The sequence below is a fragment of the Megalops cyprinoides genome, chromosome 6 (genome assembly GCF_013368585.1).
Source record: "Megalops cyprinoides isolate fMegCyp1 chromosome 6, fMegCyp1.pri, whole genome shotgun sequence".
Classification (NCBI taxonomy): domain Eukaryota; kingdom Metazoa; phylum Chordata; class Actinopteri; order Elopiformes; family Megalopidae; genus Megalops; species Megalops cyprinoides.
In genome coordinates, this window is record NC_050588.1 from 37,192,611 (window position 1) to 37,219,210 (window position 26,600).

At 41.2% G+C, this 26,600-nt stretch overlaps 1 protein-coding gene across 1 annotated transcript; it reads left to right on the forward strand.

The window, feature by feature from the left end:
• Positions 1–1,852: 1,852 nt before the first annotated feature.
• stmn3 (stathmin-like 3) lies at positions 1,853–24,619 on the forward strand. Its single transcript, XM_036531959.1, has 5 exons — positions 1,853–2,044; positions 17,757–17,852; positions 18,234–18,412; positions 20,945–21,136; positions 23,785–24,619. The coding sequence occupies exons 1-5, from the start codon at positions 2,026–2,028 to the stop codon at positions 23,842–23,844; spliced, it is 546 nt and encodes a 181-aa protein (XP_036387852.1). The 5' UTR covers positions 1,853–2,025; the 3' UTR covers positions 23,845–24,619.
• The last annotated feature ends 1,981 nt before the right edge of the window (positions 24,620–26,600 follow it).

Below are 26,600 nucleotides of genomic sequence, written 5' to 3' on the forward strand. Positions count from 1 at the left end.
TTGGCCATCTTGCGTGAGACACTGCTCTTTAACCCTTTGTATTTTGTGAAGTTAATAGGTTCATTTCAGCCTGATCTAGGATTAAATTAATCCGGTTAAACAACACATTAAACACTGAATTAATCCGACTGCATTCCCACCATTTTAGTTACCACAAAATAGGTTGAGTCAAGTAACAATGAAATGTAAAATGTCACAACATAAAATATGTTGCAGCAGACAAATTGTTTGCTAGCACTCTGAGGGCAAGAGGAACTGAGGTGATGTCATTGCTGTGCAGTGAGATCATTAGCTGGAATGGGTGAATGTGTATAATCGGAATACATTTTAGGTGTGTGTGTGGTGTGTGTGTATGTGTGTGCGTGTGTGTGTATGTGTGTATGTGTGTGTGTGTGTGTGTGTGTGTGCGCGCGTGCGTGTGTATATGTGTGTGTGTGTGTGTGTGTGTGTGTGTATATGTGTGTGTATGTGTGTGTGTGTGTGTGTGTGTGTATGTGTGTGTGTGTGTGTGTGTGTGTGTGTGTGTGCGCGCGTGCGTGTGTATATGTGTGTGTGTGTGTGTGTGTGTGTGTGTGTGTGTGTGTGTGTGTGTGTGTGTGTGTGTGTGTGTGTGTATATGTGTGTGCGCGTGTGTGTGTGTGTATGTGTGTGTGCGTGTGTGTATGTGTGTGTGTATGTGTGTGTGAGAGAGAGAGAGAGTGAGTATGTTCCTACTGCAAAAAGTATCATGCATTCATGTACAAAGCTTTGAATGTGCTTGGCTGGCCCATTTGCCACACCTGCATGTCAATAAAGTGAAAAGTATGCCTTTCTGTGTCTATAATTTCCTATTTATATTCCATCTGTGTTTTGTCTGCTACCAGGAGCACGCGTTTTGGTAATTCAGCGAAGCAATTTAGAAATGGGAGACATAAAACATCTCTTTACTCTATAAGAACCATATGATTTATGCGCAGGCTTTTGTAAATTTTGTGTCTAAAATGATGTATTGTGTCAAGGCCCAGATATTCCACTGCTGACCCACATCCTACCCGCTGATGGTGTCTCATAAAAGCCTGAGACATTTCTCTGATCTTTAGCCATGCCAGTGATGGTCCTGGATCCTGACAGAAAGGAGCGCATATTTCCTAGCAGTATCTCCCAGGGAAAATGCCTTTTATCCCTTCTGTAGGATGCAGCCAGAAGTAATGCTTAAAATGAACGTAATTCAATTACAGGGAATGAGATAAGGAAACGTTTACTTTCTTCTCGATTAAGCCAAGATGACAACATTTGCGGAAAACCCGGGCAATCCGATTTCAAGGTACAGCCGTCTTTGTTAAAGAGAGGAAAGAGAGAAAGGCACAGAAGAAACTAAAAGGTGTGGCTCTTCGTCCGTCCCCCCACCCTCCCCCACTCGCTGTTCTCCTCATGACCCTGGCTCTGTCCCCTCAATGCGCACGCACACACAGACACACACACACACACGCCCTAACCTGCCCCTACCTACCAGTGCAATCATACATATTTATCACGTCTAAAGGGAATAAGACAAGATTATGTGACTTAAAGACAGGGCAGCAGTAAGTGCTGAAATCTTTATTTATTTATTTATTTATTTTATATTACATGAGAAAGATAGGGGAGAGAACAGAGACGGAGAGAGAGAGAGCAGGGAAGAGATCAGGGAGAGATCTAGAAAACCAAGAGAGGGGAAAAAGGGAGAGAAATATAAAAAGAGGATGGTGCGCAGAAAGCAGGGGAGTGAGAGAGCAAGAGATGGAGACAGAGAGAAAGAAAAAGCGTGTGTGCATACGTATGCCCCTCTTCCTGTGCCCCCCCCCCCCTCCTCCTCCTCCCTCCCCATCTTTGGCAGGTTACAGCCCCATCGAGCTGACGGCGTGGTCCTCATTGTTCACCAGGCAACTGGAGGCTTCAGCACTGCGCCACTGAGACTCAGAGACAGACCCAGCCCAGCTCCACTCTCACATCCTCTCTCTTCCTCCACCCGGCGACACACACACCGGACCCAGCATCTCAACCACCATGGCAAGCACTGTAGCAGGTAGGATATGGAAATTTCTGCTTTTTCCGCCTTAACTGTCAGTCAGAGCTTGGCTGAGCTGCGTAGATTTTTTTTTTTTTTTTTTTTTTTGGCATGAGGGAATACATGGATAAATATATGGAAGGCATTTTACTACTGTTCTTACAGAAATGTCCGCAGACAGAGACTGACTTAATTATAATATAAATTATACTACAGATTTCAATATGCACATGTAACCTGACATTGACTTTTTTTTTGCTTTATCGCACATCAAAATATTGGCATGCCAAAATGCAAAAGGTCATTTGTAGAAGATAGCTCATAAATTAAAAGATGCCCTGAGTGGTTTTGTCGTGATTTCCAGCTAGGTTTTCATTCTGTTCTTACACTATTTCTCTGGTTTAGATTTGAAAGGGAGTAGTACCCCTTCCAAAACATGTCCTTCATCCTTGCCTACATTTCATTGCATTTACATTCTAAATAATATAGACATGCTAAATATACATTTTGCGACGGGTTAAATATAGGAAGTTATAAATAACCCTCATTGATTTTGCTGTAAGATTCACTTTATTCAGACTGGAGAAAGAAAAGTGGATGTGTGATCCTGGTATTCTGGAAGTCGACGATAGCACAAACGCCACGCAGAAAGCGTTTTGCTGCAGTTCGAGAGCGACCGGATTCCTCTTCTATCTGCTCGATGCGAAGGAGCCGTAGCGCTGCCCGAACGCCGCTCGACAATGAGGCAATAAATAACGGCTGTCACGACGAGGCTTGCAATGCGGCAAAGAACGCCTCGATCGCTGTGGTCTATTTACAGTTTATGTTTAATGCAACCTCCGGAACACCGGTAACAGCGCTGAGCTACGCGTAAGATTCTGTTTGAAACAGGGGTGCTTGGGGAGGTGGCCGCATAGCAGTGCTCTTTTTTAATAATTTTGTGACACAGCATGGGGGGAACTGGAAGACATGTGTTTGTAGACTTCTTCCACGTTTTGAACCGTCAGCGGGTGCGTGTTGGCGTGTGTGTGTGTGTGTGTGTGTGTGTGTGTGTGTGTGAGAGAGAGAGAGAGAGAGAGAGAGAGACAGACAGAGATTGGGGGGATTAGAAGGATGAAAAGGGAGGAGTTTCTCTGAATGTATTGGTGATTAGTTGAGGTGTGTGTGTGGTGGGGGGGGGGGGGGGGGGGGGGGGGTGTTCAGGAGTGTGTTGGTATATAAGGTTCCTGCTTGAAACCCTTTAATTCTATCAGAAAAAACAACTAATAAATCAAATGGAAACGGTTCACAGGCAACCTCTGCTGGAGATACTAGCCAGCTTTACTGAATTGACCGATGACATGATGCTGACCGTAGAGGCACTGAGGCTGGTCACCAGCATCACTGCATGGCCAGAGAGCAGGTGGCCAGGCCTCACCATCTGCCTATATATCCTCTGAAAAAGAGAAATATAATTCATTCATTTTTTTCTTCAACATTTTCAAAAAAAGTTCATTTAGCAGCTAAATGCTGCATTCTCCTCAATTTACAATGATACAATTAGAACTAACCATTTAAAATTTTTAGTTACTACACTAGGAAATAGGAAGATCCATCTGAATAAAAGACTGGTAAACTGAGATGTAAAGGAAAAAAAAATGTCTAAACCATTTATCGTGAGAGACTGACAGTACCTCACTAGCTGTAGAAGTCTGGAGGCGGAGTGCAAACAGGCTGGAGTTTGCTAATTGGCTGTTTGGGCATGGAAGCTGTGGTGATGGGAAATTGAGGTCCTGGACACTGGTGCTTGAAACCTGGTGATGTTGTGGCACAGGCATAGAAGTGGATGGTATTGCATCATAATTTGTGTGTAAAGCACAAACGATGGAAAAAAAAGAGACTCAACTAATGTGAATGAAAATCTGTTTCACTATAAATGCGGCAAGGTGGAATTCCCGTGTCATACATTTCCGAAAAATGAATCTAGTTATTGCAACAGAAACATCTGTAAACAGTACGTGTCTGTCAGAGTATTTCTCCCAGTTTGCAGCTGGTTAGATCAAGAAGTATAGTCATAACTAAATTTAGCTAGCAAGATGAATTTGGGGTTTTATTTATTTTTCTCTGTTAGTTATAAACATACAAACATGCCCATACAAGTCTTAATGTAGCTTGCTTATCACCAAGCTAGCTAAAACAATAACCACTCAAAAAGAAAAAAAAAAATTAAAGCAGCCCCTAACACCACAGCTGCCAAAAATAAGTAAAATTAAAAACAAACAAAAAAAGAAGATAAACATTACATATAAATACATGAGGCATTAAATGTGCCCTTGAAATATTTACTGAATATTTCAGTAAATGTAATGTGCCTGTAATCTGCTATCTGCATGGCCAGGACAAAATAAACATGGTGATTTCTTACATAAGAACATAAGAACATATGATGACGAGAACAGGCCATTCGGCCCAACTAAGCTCGCCATTTCTTAATTAAAGAGTATCCAAAACTGCATCAGGTCTAGACTCGAACACAGCAAGGGTCTCTGCCTCAACTACATGACCTGGCAACCTATTCCATGTATTGATAACTCTTTGTGTAAAATAATATTTCATATTATCAGTGCGGAACTTACTCTTAACTAGTTCCGCATTGATACTCTTACTTCTTAGGACTTACTAAAACAGAGGTGAGATACCTTTGGGGCATGGCCCACAATATAATCAATATGAGGAGAAATATGTCGTAATTTCTTAGGTTGTACATACATTATTTGGTGTTTGGGACATACATTTAAAAGCAGATTGAGTTGAGGGTGCTGTTGTTTACACAGCATGGCAGTCAAAAGGCAAATATATATTTTTGGGTGTAGGGTTGGTCTAATCGTAGACGTTGCCAGCTTCAGTGAAAAATGTTTAGATTTTTGTGGATATCAGAGTTTCCTGTTTACCTTTATAGAGGAGAAAAAAAAACTAGGCACAGCTTAATTAGGGTGATCAGCACGAGACATACAGCTCCGGGTCTACTTGTTCAGTCCACCTCTGTGTTGTTTCAAAAGTTAGCTTGAATTGTGTTGCTGCTACTTTCCCAAGTAGTTTTCATTTACATACACCATGTTGTTGCTTTGTCTGTTAACTGCTTAACAGTTGTATCCTACATAGTACGTACCATGCACAGACAACAGCTGTTTGTTAATTTAATCAGAGATGGGGAGAGACAATAGCATGTATGCTATAGTATCAGTCTGTGGGAATACAACTCTATGAATGTTGAAAAGTTATGCTAATACAGTAAGAGGTTCTAGAGATTTTTGACATAGACTTTTGCCTGCATAGGGGTGTACAGATATTTTAATTCTTCATGTTCAGCAGTGCAAATGTCACTGATTTCTAATTTGCCAATGCATCAAAGTGGCTCACTAGTGGATCCACATGCAATATATTAAACTGAGTGTGGAATGAGGCTGTAGAAATTTTTTTCCAGACAGATTCAACAGTGAGCTGAGTTGAAGGATGTCCCTGAAATCAGTCTGGCTAATGCCTGGGGACAAAAACGGATGAACTTGTCCGTCAGTGCCGTGCAGAAGAATACAGCTCTTTTCCTGGATGGCTAGCTTTCACCTCCAGTAACACCTGTGTCTTCAAGCACCTGCTTGTGACCGCGTCCAAAAAGCCCAAAAGCTGGACAGGCCAGTGAATAGTTTGAGTGCTGATGCCGATACTGATAAACAATCTCCAAGGAAGGGAGGACTTATCGCTACATAATATTTCAGCTCCACAGCCCCAAGGAGAGACAGAACTGGGACAGGAAATCCCGAATGAGTTTCTGCGGAGCCACGGCTTGCTTGCCTTATGCAGTCATCTTCATTCACTTTACAAAGTGTGATTCCTGCACAGCTATAAAAAGAATAATTTGCCAAAACTTTCCCAGATCATTTTTGCAGATTGCAGAGTTTCCCCTCTGTCTGCTCACCGCAAGCTTCTGGAAACGCTGGAAATAAAGTTACGCAGCGTGTGCAGGGAGCTACTGTCTGCCTTATCGAATATTGATTTCTCGGGAGGGACCCGCATAATCCGTTTCTCAGGCAAAGCAGACGGATTGTGCATTGCAGCTGTTGTGCTGGCAGCGTATCCCTCGGCATCGCCTCTTTATTCATCGCTGAGAGCTTGTATTCTGGCGCAGACGTGACTCATCAGCTTTGGGAAAACGGGCCCTTTGGCTGTTTTGCAGCTACGTCATCACAGCGTTTTTCTGTAGGGTAATGAAGACTGTAACCTCTTCCTGGAGGCTTAGCAAATTGTTTGAGGTAGCCTGCAACTTGGAGGTCATCTAGACTTTTTAAAGCAAAAACGTTTAGACGTGTTTCCATGGATGTTTAAGAATTTTAAATCACACGAGTGTGGCAATTAGATGTAATGCTTTCTTTTGGTCATATTTGACTTCTGATAGGCCTATTCCCCCATCAACCTATGTAGTGGGATATGCTTACAGAGGGAATTTGAGAGCAAGACCTCTCTCATTTCTGTTTATTCTCATCTGGAAGTCTCTTATAAATGTGGAAAATCGTTGAATGAATATTGATCAAGCTCAGTTTGCCCAATCACTTCAACACTTACTTTCACTTAATATTCACTTAGTATAATACTGGTACTAAAATTGACTGATATGGGTGCTTTATAATGCAAAGAATCTGAAAAATTAAAGCAATGACCTAATCAAAAGCCGGATTTTTTTGTGACACTGGTGATATCCAGTGACAGTTTTCTCATTGTGGTGTGAACGAAAGTAAGCACGGAGAAGATGGTCGACGCTTCTTACAAAACAAACTTACACAAAAAAAAAAAAATCATTTTAAAACTACCAAACAAAAAAAAAAAAACACCCTCAATCACAAGCCCCCACAGCCAAAAACTGCTCCCAGTGTACTTCTAGTAGCAGACACACACCTGTATTAAATGCACCTTTAATTAAGCAGGTGTGGCCCATTAACCAATGGCTGGCTTCACATCATACAATGAAAAACAGGCAAGCAGTTAACAATGGACAGATTTGGATGCAATCAGTGAAATGTGATCTGCTATTGGTAGGTTTGAATTGGATAGAAGACAAAGGGCTGTCAAACATTTAACATTTTAACAGTTAACACAAATTAACAATTGACGACATTCAGTTTCTAGGGGACAGGTCAATGCTCTCCCTCGCAGTAAATTATAGCATTATTTCCTCTCACAACTACATTACTACTTTCTCTACATTATTATTAACTGCTGATTTTAATGAATAAAATATTTAGTGTGTACTGCCACTTATTTGATGTTAATGTTTGTAATTTCTTCATTGGTAACTCTCGTGGTGTTTCATGCAGTACGTAGTAATGAAATGTAAAAACTGCTGAACCGTGAGAGTGGACTGATTTGACACAGGGCTATACCACATCCACACTTCAGAAGTATCTCCTAGCCCACGTCAGATAAGACTAAATTGTATGGACAAGACAAGATGATTGCATTATTAAATGGAACTATTGACAGAGCTCTCAGCATCTGCTTCAATGGCACATATATTTATGCTGTACATAAATCAACCGACTTTCCAAAAGGGTTCCTCCGAGGGTTGACTTAAACAGGGTCCTTATTATGTTTCATGAAGGGCGGCGGTGTAGCACAGTGGTAAGGAGCAGGGCTTGTAACCGAAAGCTTGCTGGTTCGATTCCCTGCTGGGGCACTGCTGCTGTACCCTTGGATGAGGTAGCTAACCCACAATTGCCTCAGTGAATTTACAGCTGTATAAATGGATAACAGGTAAAAACTGTAGCCTTGTGTAAGTTGCTTTGGATAAGAGCATCTTCTGAATGCCACCAATGTAATGTAATGAAGCAGGGCGTGTGCTCACCCTTCCTGTCTACACACAGAGGAGCTGGAAGCCCTCAGTCAGCATTCGTATCACTGCCTGGGTGTGGATAGACCACCACCGATCCCGGCATCCCCTCACCACCGAGATTTAATCAGGACTCCCCAGTACGACTGAGGCCAATCTAACAGAGGGGAAACCGTCCATTTATCTCCCATAATTATGGCTCTGAGTTGAGGGGTACATTTATCAGGGCAAAACGTTGATAAAGGAGTGTAACAGTGGGGAAGCAGTGTAGCATAGTGGTTAAGGAGCAGGACTCATAACTGAAAGGTTGCCCATTTGATTCCCCAGTAGCGTACTTCTGTTGTACCTTTGGCTATGACACTTAAGCCAGAATTGCCTCAATAAATATCCAGCTGTACGAATGGATAACATGTATAAACTATAACCTATGTAAGCTGTCGGCTAACTGCCAAAAATGTACATGGAAACATGTAGCAGAATTTCCATCTCGATCCCAGAAGCTGTTCTTCCACTCAAATGGTCCAGCATCAGATAAAGTGAATGGTTGGTGCCTTCATATTGTCGCTGTGATATATGTCTTCAGGAAAACGCCGCTGTTTATGGCTCTGAAATTAAACACGGCCTCCATTGCCCCCCTCTGACCTGGCCACATCTGGGTCAATTCCTCAAAGAGAACAGCTTCTGCCTGTCATCAGCTCCGCAGACAGTCCCCACGAGCTTCCTCTCAAGTCATTTCTTCTCTGAGACAGCCCAGGGGCGCAATCCAGCCGAGACCCCCTCCGGAAAGCCACAATAAACCTGATGCTATTTTCTCCACGCTACGACAGTCCAGGGATTTGTGGTCTTTTGCCTTATGGCTGCAATATCCATGCCAGTCAACTCAGAGCAGAACTGAGGGAAACTCTATTATAAGAGCTGTCAAAATCTCCCAATGACAAATATCCCGAAAACCTCACATACACATTTCACAGCCAATTGTTATATGATTGCTATTCTAATCTTTAGCCTGTCATGACAGGATTTTGATATTGTCGACATCAGTATGCTGTTACACTATACAAGGCTCTACATCACTCAGACGTGTTTTTACACAAAGGAGAGATTAGCTCTTTGAATGTGGAAAGGTAAAATTTGCCTTCTAGACATTTTCTCTCTCTTTCTCTGTTGGCTGGATACATTGCAATGGAACAGAACAGGATCCAAGATGTAGGGAATGTAGCAAACTGTAAATGAAAGAGCATTGTAAGATTATTTTTGACACGTAGCCAGCTCATCAGAATTTTTGTGTTTTCAGCCAGGTTTTGACGGCATTTCCTTTTCTTTGTTTACATAATCGAGTTGGTATTGTCTGTAGATTTTTCATTTCAAAATCACTCGTTATCTGGGTAATATCTTCATGTGTTCCTGCCCCCCCCCCCCCCCCCCCCCTTTGCAGCTCTGCTGATGAGGTCCCAATTGTAGGACCAGTATCCAGCACTATTTGAATAATTTATGACACATGGCATCTACGCTGAATTTAATGACTGCATTTTGCCCTTTTAGCAATTCAAGGCTTAAACTGAAGTAGCCATTTTGGCCCAGTCTTGCGGCTGAGAATGTGTCTTTCTTGTGACAGTCTTTTGAAATATAACGTTAAGCATCGAAAATGAATTATGAGAGGATCAGTCTACCATATAAAATAACAATCTCAAATGTATGAGGAGGTAGTAGGATGTAGCTTGTGATTCAGATGAAAAGTGTCAGTGTGTGGCTGGGAAAGCAGACTCTCACACCTTCAGATCTCAGATGAATTACAGCTCAGTGTGAAAACCTGCTCGGGTTTCTCTTTATCGCCTTCGTTCGTGAAAAAAAAGGCTTTCCTTCAGCAAGTGCTGTGTGCTATGTATTTAAGTTCCTGCAGATCTCTACAAGGTTTATGGCTAATGTTCCAGTTTACAAGCAGATCGCATTTCCAGACAATGTCAATAACCAAAGGCTGACACGCCGTGAACCTGACATTTGGACGATTTATAAGCCTACAGTGTGGTACAGCGAGATAAAAAAAGACAGAACCCGTTACATCTTACTTTAATAGATCCTCTGAAGAATAATCTTGTTAGCGGGTGTGACTAGACAGTAATCCTCACTTACCCACACTGTGCATTACAATACAAGAAGCCATCACCAATTTCCAAAACCACAGTTGGTAATGTTAAGTATTAATGGGAAATAGTGAGTGAGGAACTGAGGCAACATCATCAAAGCCTCAGGGCTTTGCCTGTTCAAAACACACAGTACCTTAAAAAGAAAATGAACAAATGTTCAGCGTCTACACATAAATAACTAAGAATTACCTTGATTTGCCAGCAGCAGCCAGACTTGCCCTTATTGTACCCTCGCTTTTCTGTGTGGCTCTAGTGGAGAATGTGTTTACCCCTGTGAGATGCTCTTCTGAAGATGTGCTCTCCGGACGAGGGAGCCCAAGCTCTCCGATTTATCTTCAGCTTCTGCGGGCGTGCTCAAGTGCAGAGGGATAAAACTTCAGTCCTGTGATTGAGGAAATGGAATGGTGTGCAAACAGGAAACCGCAGATACACGGAATGCAGGGATGGTAAAATCAGGGGTGGAAAGGGACTGCTGTAATTGCATAAGGTCCATTATATGCCATAGTGTACAGTGGGATAATGTTAAACCAATGTACAGTATGGCTAATGCAGACATTTATTTAATAGACAGAATGCTCTTCATAGCTTAATTCTCTTTTCAAGGTGGAATTGTAACGTATCTCTTTGCAATTTATTACAGTTTTTTACAATTTTTTTTAACGGTTTTACAAATACAGAAGTATTGACTATCCCGCATAATTGTGTGTTTCAGACGCAAACAGAAATAGCCTTTTTTAAAAAATATGTAAGCGATTGTTTAATGAGTTAAAGCATACCACTGACCCAAACCTCAAATCATTGAACATCATCAGTCCCCTAAAAAAGTACTGAGAATAAGCAGCCACCTGAGTGTCCTTGTGAGGATTCTCTTAGCAGATTAATAAAGCAATAATAACAATAACTCAGATCTGGCAGCATGCCTGTCCTCCGTTTCCTTTTTGGTGACTAAAACGCAGGAAAAAAAGTGCTTGGAAGCAGACCGTCCTGCCTTTGCCAAGCGGGCCCGGGAAAGGGATGCATCACGGTGCGGCAGTCAGCGGTGTCACCTTGCGAGTGAGAGCTGATTGGATTTCGCCTCTGTCGGTGCTGAGCACCCATTGGGTCAGAGTGGCTGCTGATTTGAGTAGCCCTGCTGCAGTGAGCCGGGGGAGGACGGCCGCCCAGCTGATGCTGCAGTTTCTGAACGGGCTGCCCACGAGGGGCCCTGGGAGCTCACGATGCCATCTTCTGCTCAGAAACAGGAACACGGGGGTACAAGCGCAGTGGAACGGAGAAGCTGAAATTTTTGACAAGAGGGGATCAGATAACATGGGGTTTATGTTAAATCCAATTCAATTCAATTCATTTTTATTTGTATAGCGCTTTTTACAACACAAGTTGTCCAGGCCTGAGACCCCCTTCGAGCAAGCCTAAGGCAACAGTGGCAAGGAAAAACTCACTATCAGGAAGAAACCTTGAGCAGAACTGGCCTCAGAGGGGGGGGCCCATCTGCCTCTTGCCAGCACTGGGCAGATAGATATTCACAGTGTAAACTCTGAATAAATGTTTGTATGTTTAAAGGTATTTGTATATAATTTGTATATAATTGTACAAATATTGCACATAAAAGTAAACAAACATTTGTTCAAAGTACAACAAAGTTCAATATAGTGATGAGCATTTGCTCAAGAATGACAGGCTAGCATAACAACCTGGGTTGTGCACTACAGTGGGGGGTGGTCATAAGAGCATTGGCACAACTTCGCTGATGTCACATGAGCGTCCCCTAGGCACCTGACAAACTGCAGGATGCCTGAGAAGTGAGAGAAGCCACCCCTGCTGATATAAGCCCCCCACTGCCGGAGTTTATCAGGCACAATAAGTATTTTATTTTTGATCTGATGTGCTAATTAATGTTAGTTTTTTTTATATAACTTAACATATATTTTGTCAGTGCTTGTTCGTGTACTTGTGGCAGTGTGGTGTAGTGGTAAGGAGTACGGCTCTTAAATGAAAGGTTGCGGGTTCACTTACCCACTGGGGTACTGCTGCTGTACCCTTGGGCAAGGTACTTAACCCAGAATTGCCTCAGTAAATATCCAGCTGTACAAATGGATAACATGTAAGACTGTAACCTATGTAAGTTGCTCTACATATGAGCATCTGCTAAATAGCAGCAATGTAATGTACTTGTGCACAATGGATTAAAATGTACATTTTGTAAAACTATCTCATTCTTAAATACCAATGCCAGCAAAATGATATTAATTTATGCTCACATGTCCAACATAGCCAAGCTGGGTGCTGAAACATAGGAAAAACTGTAATGTGTGCAGCTGAATGCAGGCAGTAAGTAAGCAAGAAGCCAGAAAAAAAATGATGCTGAGTTTGAACCGGGAGGCTGATATGGCTCAGCCTACAGAATGCCACTGCGTCTCAACTTGCAGGCCACGATTGTGAGATGCAACAAGGTCAGTATGTTACCATGGAGAAGAGGAGGCACGGCCTGATGCCAGTGACCTGCAGTGGTCCAGCAGAACAGCTCAGAGCCAGAGCCCAAAAAAACGGTTGATCTGCAACATTTCTCAAAGGTGTCTCCAGGTATCAGAAGTGACCTCTAGTGCAGGCAGAGCTGGTTGTTTAGAGCTTGGTTTGTCCACTAAATGTGTTTTTTTACAGCTGGCATTTTTAGATGCTGGGATTACGTCTTTGACTGGGATGGACAATCAGATCCAGACTTAAATGCCGTCTCTTGGGGAAGTTTAGGTCCTTGATCCTCGGCACTGAGATAACATGCCTCTGATTTCAAATGCTCGCCGAAAAAATAGGTAATGTAGAAACTAGAGACAATGCTGAAATGATGCACAGTGAAGGGGTTGGATGACACATTTATAAATGCTGCAATGTAATTGTCCAAATGTAATACTTTAATGTGTTTTTGGAACAAATGTAATGCAATGACATTGTTAAGAAACTAATAATATTTATTGAGCAGGTGAGCTTTCTTCAGCATGGTTAAGATTAGGTCAATGCTGATAACACACAGTAGGCAGAAGCAGGCAAATAGCCATTAAATAGAAGTTATGATTTCTTAGCAGTTCTTATTAACATTCTGATTAAATCAGATAAATTTATGACAACAAACAATGAATACTGAGTGCACAACCCTCAGGTCAGGAGTTGCAGAGCCATGCTATTCTGGTCAGAGCTGGAAGACAAACAGGTTCACAGTACTTTCCATCTCCTTTTTTAAATATAATTAACAGTGTGGGTTTCTGAGATATCACAATGGCTGAGTGCCTCGGAGTGGAAAGAGGTTCTCCAAAACCATACAGACAGAATGTGGCCATTCATAAATGCCCCCAAAATCTGTTGAAGTATATTTAAGCAAGAGAAAAAAAACGGCCCAGTGCAAGATTTCTCTGAGCATTTATTTCATCACATAAGATGACACATGCACTAATATTAGTCAAACGGTTATTTAAATGATCCCGTTTTAGCACAACTACAGCTGACAAATCGCATGTTGGTTTGAGCAAAAAAAAAAAGGCTGGAGCCTTCCACACTGCATATATTTTGTGTGAGGCTGTTTCCTGAGCTGTGGCTCTGGTATCTCTAATAGGAGCTCTATTCAGGTTTATTCCCATTAATTGAGAACATGGATGGGAATGCTAACGAGCTGTCGGCTGGGTCCAGTGACAGAGGCCCAGACCACCACCCAATGTGGCCTGTAGTTATGGGCTAGCACCACAGAGCCAGCACTCTCACACAGCAGAACCACAGAGAGTCATGTGTCCCGGGGGGGGGGGACGCACCTGCCAGAGGAAATCAGTTTCACCACGCATGCTGTGTTAATGCTGCGTGATTCCAGACACTGCAGGAGACATCAGGGAGGGAGCCGTTACTGTGAGTTTAACAAGGTCTGCTGGTGAAATGCATTGTGGAGAATTTGAAAAATGCAGGTTCACAGGCCAGGTACGACTGTTCTTCTTCAAACTGTCATTCGTTTACCATGCAGTAACAATTAAGCAGGCATATCTGATCAGGTATATTTATCTAAAGACTTCTGCAAAAAGGCAAAAATTATCAAAGAGTGGGACAGTGTTTAGCTACATGCATCAAGCACTTACCAGTCAAATTAAGACTCTTTATGAACAATATCCAACCCTGTCTTTATGGTTTTTGTTTTGTTTTTTCTCAGAGAACTTCCCTTGACACTTTCAAGATGGAACTGGTACTGTACTGTTTTTAGAACTCATTATCCGTCCTACAAATGTATATAATAGACATTATATTTACGCCTATGATGCCAGAAACATGGGAAAAAAAATTGTCACAGAAGATATATTTGCATTAGTTCATATTTACATTTTTTTTTCTTGCAATTTGAATTTAAGTTGGGAGTTCATAATAACTGTGTTTTATTTACCAAAGATATGGTTTGATAGAGGTAAATCCTTCACAAAACTATCTAATCCAACTAGTATGTTAAAAGAAAAGAGGTGGAAAAAAACACATGACTCAGTTACCTTAAAATCTTATAACTATCTAATGCATGTATTTCTGCTGTTCCTGTTTAGCCAGTTCCCTATGTTGCCCTTGCTCAGTAATTCAGACAGTACACTTTCAGCTTGCTATTGAAATGATGAATCCTCAATACAGATGCCTGCGATGCGTTTCACTGCAAATTGCATTCGTTTAAATCTCATCTGCTGCGTCATGCATTGCATACGAAAATCTGCCCGTCTCTGCAAGGCAGATAACGAAATGGGAAAAGCAACTGCACAACAGCAAAATGCTATTCACACACCATTTGTAATTTCACCAAAAGAGCATTGTGCCATTCCCTGTAATTTGTTACTGCATGCGTTAAGCCTTGATGAGAAACCTTATCCAATTAATTTAATCTTTTGGCTGCGGGCCCCATGAGTGGGATAAGCCGAGTCTGGCTTTAATGTTTAAAACAACAAGAAACGAAACTTATCAGTAATCATCCTGTTTGTTTGTGTGGTATGATGCTTGTTTTTAACAGTTCTTAGGGAAAAAAAATCAGCAACACACACAAGTAAGAAAGCATGAGGCTTATCAGCCAGAGAGGCTGATTAATGCCAGCTGCATCCTGGGATATTTGTCCAGTGAAAGAGCACTCCTGACAGCATTAATTGAAGGGCCCCTCGGAGCTTGATTACTCTATTGATTTCTTTTGTTTTCTCTCCTTTCATCCAGATCTGTTTTCACAAAGGACGTCCCAGTATTTGTCTTCTCTGCACTGTGAGCTGTGTACTGGAGAATAGCTCTTCAGATCAAACAGGAGATTAGGATATATGTGGGGGTTTGCAACGCATGTGACAACCTGAACGATGCAGCAAGAATATAATTCGATAACAGCAGCACTTATCGGCTATTACTGTGTTGACAGGACAGGTCCATCGAGTTGATTTCTTTCTATTTAATGAAGAAAATATGATCTGTGATATTGAATTAATATGACAGTGTAGTACCTGAATCTCTTATCCATTTCACAGTTTCCCCTCATGTAGGTCTTCCTTGCTTCCTTTTAATGCCCACTGCTCCCCTGCGTTTCTTTTGATATGATAGACATTAAATATCTGTCATCTCTGCTGATCATTAACCATTTACATTGAGGGCCATTAGTTATATTTAGCCATAGTTATATTTCAGTCATCTTGCAATTCATGGGTCACTATTAAGCAGTGGGATATCTTCCATGGAAAGTAAATCTGACACTAGCAGTTTCCAGTTTCTTTTGGACCACAGCATATCAAGGCAGATCATTACTGTGAGGAACAGTGTTCATAAACCCCAAGTCCAAATCACGGTGCCAGTCCAATTATTCAGCTAATCTTACATTATAAGATATAGTATGATATACAAGATATAGCATCACTCTCATCCTATTGTCACTGACTGGCATTGGTTTTTTAGTTAAATAATAACATGATTACACTCATTAACATAAACTGAAGAAAATGAAACATGAAATATGAATGAAAATATGGATAACTGTAGTCTCAAGTTCAGTTCAGTTCAGCATACACATACCATATGAGAAAGGCCTGTATGAAATGTATTATAATGCATTTAGAAGTATGTTATTCTGACCAAGAACACTTTCCAAATACATTTAAATTTTATATTAATGCAGAAATATTTTGCACAATACTGTACCAAAACAGCAATAATTTACATATTTTCAATATATTCATTCAGCTCTAATATATTCTCTAAAAACATTTGTAGCTGTTATTCAACAATACCATTCATGGGCCAATGCAACAGATGTTATCAAAATAAGATGTCCGTTCTCTTTTCAAATATGCAACCGCACTTTCTTACAGAGTATACTGCTGTCCTCGAGGCAAACTGAAACTGCATGAAGATGGAATACAAATCAGCTCACGTGTCAGAGTGCATGTTCTTCAGAGGCCTCTCTCTGTCTAACCACATGTTAGTCTGCATTAGTGTGAATCCATGAACCCCGTGGAAATGCATTAGGCAAGATGGTGTTTCTGGCAAAGCTCATCTTCTGTTGTAGTGCCTGAGTGAAGAAGAGTGGTTATCTGATACAGCAGACTCACCAAAGGCGATAACAGTTTTATGTGTCTATAACATTTAATGTTTTTATGTTTTCCCCATTTTTTTCATTTATGCTCTGCTGTTCCTTAAGGGCGTTATTTCTTTGCTTTAATTTAAAAAAAAAATCTTTAAAAGACAAAAATAACAATAAAGTTGACACAGTTACAAAAAGAACGACGTGACTAGAGGCTCATCAACCACTGTTATTTTGGTCCTTAGAGCATCAAATCAGATTTGATCAACCTCATGTCAATGGAACAGTATTCTGGGACAATTTTACATTTTCAGTACAAGATAGATGTTGGTCCACTTTTGGGCGGTCTTGTAGGATGCTGGTTCAGTTCAGCTACCCATTGAGGTCAAAGTCTTGTATTCTCAAACATCTGAGAATAAGTACTTTACACAAGAATGCAAAACCATGCCCAATTCAGGATTTGGACTTGCAACCACCTAGTAAAAAATTCAGTCTTTTACCTCTTTGCCACACTGCTGCCGTTTCTATCCTGTTTAGACAAAGTCATTCTGAGTCTGCTGTAGTTTCACTGGGAAAGTGCTCTGCACTGTAGAGAGACATGAAATACCAGTTATGTGCCATTGCATTAGATGTTGTCCCTAAGTATAAAATGGAGATAAAAGACCCTATAGGCACCCATATAGATGGATTATTATGGGTAACATGTTACTATTGTAATCTATGTAAGCCACTCTTCATAAGAGTATCTGCTAATCAAAGAAATGTAATCTTTCCGTTTGAATTTTGGACCATGTATATACTAATATATCCTCCAGAAAGGTCTGAAAACATTGTCAATGTTTAAAGAGATAGAAGGCAAGAAAGGGATATTCACAAAACCAAACATGTCCCCTTAGTATAGAAAAAGAGGACAAGGAAGAAAGGCAAAGCACCTCTCCAAAGATGACGAGATCTCCAGACCTAAACATAAAATGTGCATCACTCATTTAACCTCACTTATTCAGCACTTCGTAATGAGGTTGACATTTGACAATGTTTGGTTTTGTTATGCAGTCACTGTACTGCAACACAATCTATCGCAAATTCATATCCCGATAAGAATGCGCTGTCTGTCCACTGACTTGAGGACAGTGTTCAACGCACCAGGCATTCCTCTGACTCAACCCTTCTCTCTTTCAGCCTACAAGGAGAAAATGAAGGAGATGTCCATGCTGTCTCTGATCTGCTCCTGTTTCTACTCACAGCCACACCCTAACAGTATCTACCAGTATGGAGGTTAGTGTTGTGCTCTGTTTGAGACCTGGCAATAACTATGCTTTTTATATGCTTTTCTTATGCAGGAATTTGACAGTAATCATTTCTAACTGGTTCTTAATATATATGAATGCATTTTTTGCATTATATCTCCCAACATGACTGAAAATTATATTTACAAAATTATAAGTTATATGTATGTATGAGTGACTCCTTTGTTTTGAGATGTGTCCAGAGACAATGCATATATACTACAGACTATAACTATGTATATGTTATATATAGTAAAATGTATAATAATATATTTAGCAACATAGAAATATTTGATTTTCTGAAGTATACTTTGCTGGATATTGAACTGGCATCTTAGTGTTTCTTCTCTCCACTGTTTTTCTCTTCCAGATATGGAAGTGAAGCCAATTAACAAGAGGGCCTCTGGTCAGTCCTTTGAAGTGATTCTGAAGGCCCCGGCTGACCTGTCCCCGGACCGCCCTCAGCCTCTGGCCTCCCCGCCGAGGAAGAAGGACATGTCCCTGGATGAGCTGCAGAAGAGGCTGGAGGCCGCAGAAGAGAGGAGGAAGGTGGGGGAAGCCGCTCTGGATAAGAGCGTCTGCTAAATGAACGTAATGTAATGTAATGATGTAATGTAATGTAATGTAATGTAATGGGGGGGGGGGAGTGCACGTTCAGAGTTTCAGTCGTACAGCAGCGACCGGCCTCAGTGCAGCAAGCAGTCAAGGGTCATTTCACACGTGAACAGGTAATGTCAGAGTGTATCTCTAGGATACAAAAGGAGGTGCCTGCTTCATAGACAGCAGTGTAGCATAGTGGTGAGGAGCAGCGTTTGTAACCAAAACATTTCTGATTTGATTCCCCTCTTGGACACTGTCGTTGTACCCTGTTGTGGAATGTACTTAACCCACAGTTGCCTCAGTAAATATCCAGCTGTATAATATAAATATAATATAAACTGTAACCTACTGTATGCAAGTCGCTCTAGATAAGAGCATCTGCTAAATGGCGATAATGTAATGCAGACAAAACATACAAATCAATATCTCATTTACAGAGCTCTGCAGAACACCTATTGTTATATCAGCTCCCTCGCGTTTGGGGCACTGGAGCAATAACAGATGTGTAGGGAATGATGTGAAGAACAGCTGTAGTGTTACAGCCCAGAGGTCCTTCACATTCCAATGACCCAGAGCGAGAACCCATATCCGCAACACAAGCAAAAAAATATGCCACCAAACTGGAGAGTTAGCAGAAAATCTTTCACTCAAACACAATTGTGAGGTACTTGTACTTGCGGCAGTGTAGCAAAGTGGAAAGGTGCAGGGTTTGTAACCGAAAAGCTGCAGGTTCAGTTCCCTGCTGGGGTGCTGCTGCTGTACCCTTGGGCAAGGTACTTAACCCACAATTTGCCTCAGTAAATATCCAGCTGTGTAAATAACATGTAAACAATGTAACATGTATGTCTAACTTAATGTAATATATAATGTACTTGATAAACACAAGCAGGACAGCAAATTAACAAAGCAGGAGAAGGGGAGAGTCTAGGTCACCCTGCAATAGGGCATCAGACCCAGGGTCTTTCCCACCTAAACAAAAAACCACAACTAAAACAAGAAACCTGTCAGGGAGCTCAGGCAAGGACTCAATCGCAGACCCAAAAGTGCGTCGGTTTCCGGGCAGATTTAATGAAATCACAGGGCAGATCGTAAACCAGTTCACAGGCAGGGTCTAAACCAGAGAGGCAGTCCAAGGGAAAATCCAGGTACGGGAAAGTCGGAACAGGCAGGGTCGGACAACGGGCAGGCAGAGAGATTGGGCGAACAAAACAGAGCGGCAGGCAAAAACGGATCAAAAAACAGGCAGGTCGAAATCGGGAAACAGCAATAGATGAAAAACGGCGGGGACGAAACAGTTAGAAAATACTGCTACGAACTAGCAACAACTACACAACAAACAGGGTATATATAGGGAGAGTCTGATGAGGGGATGAGATGCAGGTGTGCAGGTAATCAGGCGGAGACAGGGCGGAGAGCAGGGCAGGGCAGAAACACAAGGGGAAAAACAAAAGCACATGGGAAAAAACCAAAACACAACGGCTAGGGGGCGGAGCACTGACAAAACCGAGAGAAAGGTGGCACTACAAAAAGCAAACAAATGCTGGAGGGAGGTTGTCAGGAGCAGGAGAGGGAGAGACAGATCTTCCTGGAGGTCACTGCCCTTTTAAAAGACGCTGCACAGGCGACAGCAATCAGCACCAGTTTGCAGGGAAGCTTCCGGATGTTCAACATGCAGAGTAGCGGCAGGTAGAGACACCAGCAGGGACATCACTGTGGTGACGTGCTGAGGAACAGCTGCTGGGAGCGAGAGGGAAATTCTGCTTTATCAACATCTCGCCCTGATAAATGGACCCCTCAACTCAGAGCCATAATTGTGGGAGATAAATGGACGGTTTCGCTTCTGTTAGATTGGCCTCAGTCGTACTGGGGAGTCATGATTAAATCTTAGTCAGTGGTGAGGGGATGCCGGGATCGGTGGTGGTCTGTCCACACCCAGGTAGTGATACAAACGCAATGTGGTGCTGGCTGAGGGCTTCAAGCTCCTCTGTGCGTAAACAGGAAGGGTGACCACACTCCCTGCTTCATTACATTACAGAACATACATTACATCGCATTCAGAAGATGCTCTTATCCAAAGCAACTTACAGGAGGTTACAATTTTTACCTGGTATCCATTTATACAGCTATAAATTTACTTTGGCAGTTGTGGGTTAGCTACCTTGTCCAAGGGTACAATAGCAGTGCCCCAGCAGGGAATGGAACCAGCAAGCTTTCGGTTACAAGCCCTGCATCTTACCATTATGCCACACTGCTGCCTATGAATGTAATTTCTCCCCACAAATATGATATCTTCCTGTTCACAAATATTAGTGAATTGGGAAGAGAGGTAAAGTGTTGTGTGGCCAGCCGGGGTGGGTCAGGGAGAGCTCCCGTATGACTTCTATGATTGGCCGCCTCGTACGTGGAATGGTGTCCGCTCCGTGTCAGGTGACCAGGTGCGGTAACAGGTGTCCTTGTGGCCGTGTGTCCTGCGTCCCACAGACCCAGGAGGCCCAGGTACTGAAGCAGCTAGCAGAGAAGCGGGAGCACGAGAAGGAGGTGCTGCACAAAGCCCTGGAGGAGAACAACAACTTCAGCAAGATGGCCGAGGAGAAGCTGAACTACAAGATGGAGGCCAGCAAGGAGAACCGAGAGGCCTACCTGAGTGCCCTGAAGCAGCGGCTCCGTGAGAAGGCAAGGACTTCATGTTCACATCTGGCTTCGTAAATGACTATTTAGGGACTGCCATGATATAAAAATATATAATAAAAGGTCATATGTAAGCATTATCAGGTTAGGATTTCCGACTTTAGATGCACTATTTTGGTTTTGGCTTAAGAATGACCGGATTGGAGCCAGGCCTTACTGCTGATTACAAACTGGAGTGCTGATAGCATCATTTTCACTCCTGTCCTTTGACTGTTCTTTCAGACTCAACATTCTATATATTCTATATACATATTCTATATGTATTTTTATATTTTTATATATTCTAATCCTCATCTTATTCTTGAGGTTAAAACTAACTATATTGGCATAAATTCCGCTGACACTGAGTGTTATTCCTTCATTTATGGGTTTCCTTCATCGTTCCTCTACCCTTTGAGATGTCTGAGTTTTAGATCACTTATGTATATTCTATATGTATTTTTATATAAAACTCAGACTCCATTTGAATTTTGAGTTTGAAAGAACAGGCACAGGGGAAGTATTTGTGTTCATTTACACACAAAGGCTGAGAAAAAGGAACAATGGATTTCTATAAAAGGAAACCAGAAATTGTTTAGCAAATGGCAGATTGATTACTTCAATATGAACATAGCGGAACAAGCTGCTGACTACGTGGGTCAGAGAGAGGTAGCATGCTATGCTGGTTGAGTGGAGATGAGGTTCTAAATGCGATTAAAAAGAGCAGGGCGAATCCAAGTACAGAGATAGCTCAAGACACAAGAAGCTTGGTTCAAAAAAAAGAAAGTTTCCTTTACTGGACACTCAGGAAAACCAAGACTGGCTTGGTAGAAGAGTTCTCACACTCTAGGCCTGGCAACTCAAGACTGAGCAGATACATGAACAAAAGGCAGGGCTTAAATAACAGATAACACAGGTGAAACCAGTAACTAATTAAGACAGGTGAAAGACATTGACTAAATGAGACATAGAACACAGGAGGTTATAAGGCCATCTGGTGGCCATCCTGGGAAGCAGCAACCATACGCCTGACACTAAATGGTCAGTATGGACACAGTTAGAGCCCATAGTCCATATGGTTCAGCTACTGCTCTAGCATATCTGTGTATAGCATTGGCAGCCCAGGCTTATTCCACCCCAGTGACACACTTTACTATGTCCCCCTGAGACATTCAATGACTTTTACTAGATGATGCTTTTAGCCTACAACACCCAACAGAAGAAGCCCATAGGACACGCTCACCCTGTAGCATGCACCCACTGTCAATACTGCCAGACTTCTTTAGAGAAATGGACGGACATTTTTTATGCATGTGTGAGGATTTTGTATAAACATGTAATTTTATGGTGTGCACACACTTTAAAAAACTGTAATGTGTGCTTAACCCATTTCTGGGTTGTTTTCAAATTCATTCTTCAGCTCACGCAGAGTCACTTTCAGTTTGGTTTTCATTTAATGGGCTGTTTATGCATCACCAAAAACAAAATGTTTGACTTTGACAGCATGGGGTCACATTTTAGCATTTTACATTGTTGCATTTCAATATGAAATGACAGTTGCTTATAGGTATAAATGTGTATAAGCTTGTTACGTAACTGTAAGATACACTGAAACACCCCATACAGGGAGTTGGCCCCCACGACACCATTTTGCACTAGTGGCCTACCACACAGGCCTACGAGGAACATCTTGTATACACAATACACACCATAGGCCAGATTTCTGTAAAATTAGGTGCAGTAAGGCATCTCTGATAAAAAGTGGCCATAGTACACCAGTTTACATAAATTCTAGACAAGGCCTTGTTTCACACATAACACAACTTTGTATTGATGGGTTCTGTTCTGTTTTTGCCCCCCAATATACCAAATGATTAGATGAAGCGAATATACTAAATACAAGTGGAAATTTTCACTTAATATCATTAGATACAAACTGTGCATGACTAACAGCATGCCTCCTCTTGATAAAGAAACTGACATCAGTATCCTGGTAGAATCACCATTATTGCATGTTCAGCAGGGTGTGATAGAGTACCAGCCACATGAACACAAAGTCACACACACAGGTGCACAAACGCACACACATAAATTCAGGGCATGTCCTTCTGGATCTCCTGAACAGGCTGATTTCAATGTCAATGCCAGCCACTGTAGTTAAAGGATGTGGTCATTCTGTAGAGGTTAGGGCGGTGTGAAATCATGTATGCCTGCATCATGGATAGTAATGGTAGGCATGAACTGCTTTTAAAAACACCAAGCACAGACGTGTGAAAGGCACCATATTAATGCATTACTTGTTCAATTCCCTGTTGCTGTTGTTATGATGCTTAGTTAGCAATGCAATCATTACACTCACACTGTTCAAATTTTCAAGTGGTAATTACAAGCAAATTGTTCTTTGTAATCTGCACAGTCTGTGGTTGTATTATTAGCGTTAAAGAAATTAATTCAGAAATGGTTATCTTTGTGTTTCCAAATTGTGTATGAATAAAATGAATATTACATATGATATTTTGGACTTCAAAATACAGCATTACAATGTTTCCTGCCATCAATGTGAATATTCCTGCCATTGGAAAATCATATAGAATCAGACTCAGACCACACAGATGAGACATACCCTCTCTCTCTCTTTTTTTTTTTTCTTCCAGGAAATGCACGCAGCTGAAGTCCGTAGGAACAAGGAGCTGCAAGCAGAGCTTTCTGGCTGAAGACATTTTCTATGAATTTATCAAGAAACTCCACATTTGGGGAGTTTTGGCTAGGAAAATGCAACTTTTTTTCAATCTTCCTGTATCAAAAGTCATCCATCGTTTCCCATTTACCAAACTCATTTTTCATGCAATAGGAAATCAACTTACAAGTAGTATATGGCAATTATATAACTCACCACAGCAGCCTGCATTCTGACAATGAACGGTATCTCTGTTCTGGTATTGATTTAGCTATTCAGCCTTTAGGCTTTAACTTCATTTAATTGCCAGATTATGTAACGTACACAATATCAAAATTTAAAGCAGATGCATATACTGTAGAAGTCATTGATAGCTGGAACTTTTCTGCACTTTCCACAGTCATTTGACTATGCGGTGGGCCAACAAAACATAAGTCAATTGTACCTGGTGAATGTTCAAAGCCACTTCAATAGTCTTCTATAGAATAGAGAAGATTGAGGGCTTCACATATTTTACTATGGAACATAGTTTTAGAATTTACCTTCCAGTTCACAAATGAATATTGCTCTAATGACAGTTGTCCAAAAATAAAAGTAGAATATTTAAATATTTATGCATTACACTTTTTGGCATAAAATATTAACTGTTATTAGTCATCAAATGTAGACTGAAGCACAACATGTACATCCCTATCGAATTTTATCATAAAACTGCACCATAGCCCTAACAGACCTGCTTCTTGCACAGTTTGTGTATGTGCAAAGACTGCTTGAGCCAAATTAATTTTTTCTGTTTACTACAGTAATTATAATAAAATGTTGTGTCAGAAAAGTGTACAAAAATGTTGGCTTGGAGAAGAGATATGACTATACACATTTAGCTTCCTCTGTCCCCTGTAAATAACTTTTATCAAACGTAAGATTTGCGATTTTAAAGCTAAACGTTAACCCAGTCATCTGCTGCTATGCTGCATTCTCACTCTGCCACTCTGCCATCTCCTTAACCCTGCAGATCGCATATACGTCACGTGTCAAACCCAGAATCACGTTGAGGCTGAATTTGGTGCTACGCAGTACTGTAGGTCTTAGCACTCTAAAATGGACGGTGATGTATTAACAGCAATTAGTCTTCAGTTATCTAACCGGGACCTTAGTCACTTTGTCAAAGTGGAAATCTTCATCCAAGATTTACCAGTGTTGCACCTCGTACAGTACGGGCTCAAATGCTGGAAAGCATGTATTGCGATGAAGAGGGAAAGCTATAAGTATGCTATTCAGTATTCTGGTTTACTTTTCTCTGACTATATTTAAAGGTTATAAATATGAGTTTGCAATGAGTTTAGAGAGATATTTTTACGTCATTCTCTCTCTCAAGTGATACAGTGTGGTTGTCTCAGTTTAAAAGTCCAAATTAAAGGTTCAGTGAATGCAACCAGTCCCTTCCGATAACCTATCATATGGAAAATAACAGAATGAATTCAAGATTGCTTTTACCATTTATCAATGTAACAATGTCCATGACTTTGATCAAAAAGGAAATGCCCATTCAATTTAGCCATTGTCTTTAGGTGTAGAGTGATGTCAAGGTGGTTTGGGGTGGCTATGTAAAATATGTATGGACAGGCCAACACATCTTCGCTGCATTGTAAACAGACAAGTTATAACCATGGTGGTCTTCCATTCCAGTACAAGGGCGACCCTGCTTGGCTCCATTGACCTATGCCTTGCTGTGTATACACTGTGCAGAGATGTGTTGTTACAGTACTTAGATGGGGTGCAGCCTTGCCTTAAGAATCCAGTACATTGTGCCATTCACTGTTTGCATTTCCTGTGTCTGTTAGCTGGAAACCCCCACCTGACAGACAGTGATTTCAGGAGATGTAGCTTCTAAACACTGACGTTCCTGTTGTCACATCACATTTTGTAAGCTACTACAGAACATGCCTGATTCCTGACGTATTCCCAAAGTATAATACACAGAAACATTTGCAGTTACTTGTATAATCATTTAAGGATATCTCACCCTGCAGTACAGTGTCAACTTGGGATTGTTATTGTGAACAGAAGTGATGATGAATAATAATAATAAAGTTGGTTACTCACCACCCCCTTTCTGTTTCATTTTCTGATGCAACTGAGTGAAATGTGAAGGACTGATTTTTTTGCAATAATATAAATACTGAATAGAACTATTGAATGGTTTCTGTGGCAACATTGTTTTGTTATTAGCATCAGTATCATACTGCTTGCAAAGTTTCAGAATACTTTAGAATTGCCCAGTTTTCACCACTCTTCAAACCCAACACCAGCACACTGATGAATACGGCATGCATGACCAATTGAAAATGAACTAAAGCAAAGAGCATTTCTTGCTCTGGTAAATCCAAACCAAACACCCCACCGTAAAATCATACCATAGTCATTTAATCTTATACAAACAGTGAATATTACTTCTATAAATACCTTTTTTAGAATCGAATTATTTTATTTAGTAAAAGGAAAACCTATGTAGACCCTGTTCTGATTGTGGATGTTTGTGTTTCAACTTTGGCAAAATGAATTATTGTAACTGGAGTAGCAATACGTTATAGTAAAGTAAAATGAAACAGAATTTCTGGAAAAGGGTCAAGGAAATGCGGTAGGAAAAACTCCTTCAAGTCTGGACGAAATAGACTGGAGGCTCCCTCCACACTTGTGCTGCAACAATTCTGAATTAAACAATGTTATAAAATAATCGCAGCAAATAAGTACAGAAAATAATCTTCAGAGTCTGATGCAATTGGTTCATTGTAT

Coding starts and splice junctions, on each gene's coding strand:
- stmn3 (XM_036531959.1), top strand. Junction 18,413..20,944: donor CCGCAGAAGAGAGGAGGAAG/GTGGGGGAAGCC, acceptor TGCGTCCCACAG/ACCCAGGAGGCCCAGGTACT. Junction 21,137..23,784: donor AGCAGCGGCTCCGTGAGAAG/GCAAGGACTTCA, acceptor TTTTTCTTCCAG/GAAATGCACGCAGCTGAAGT.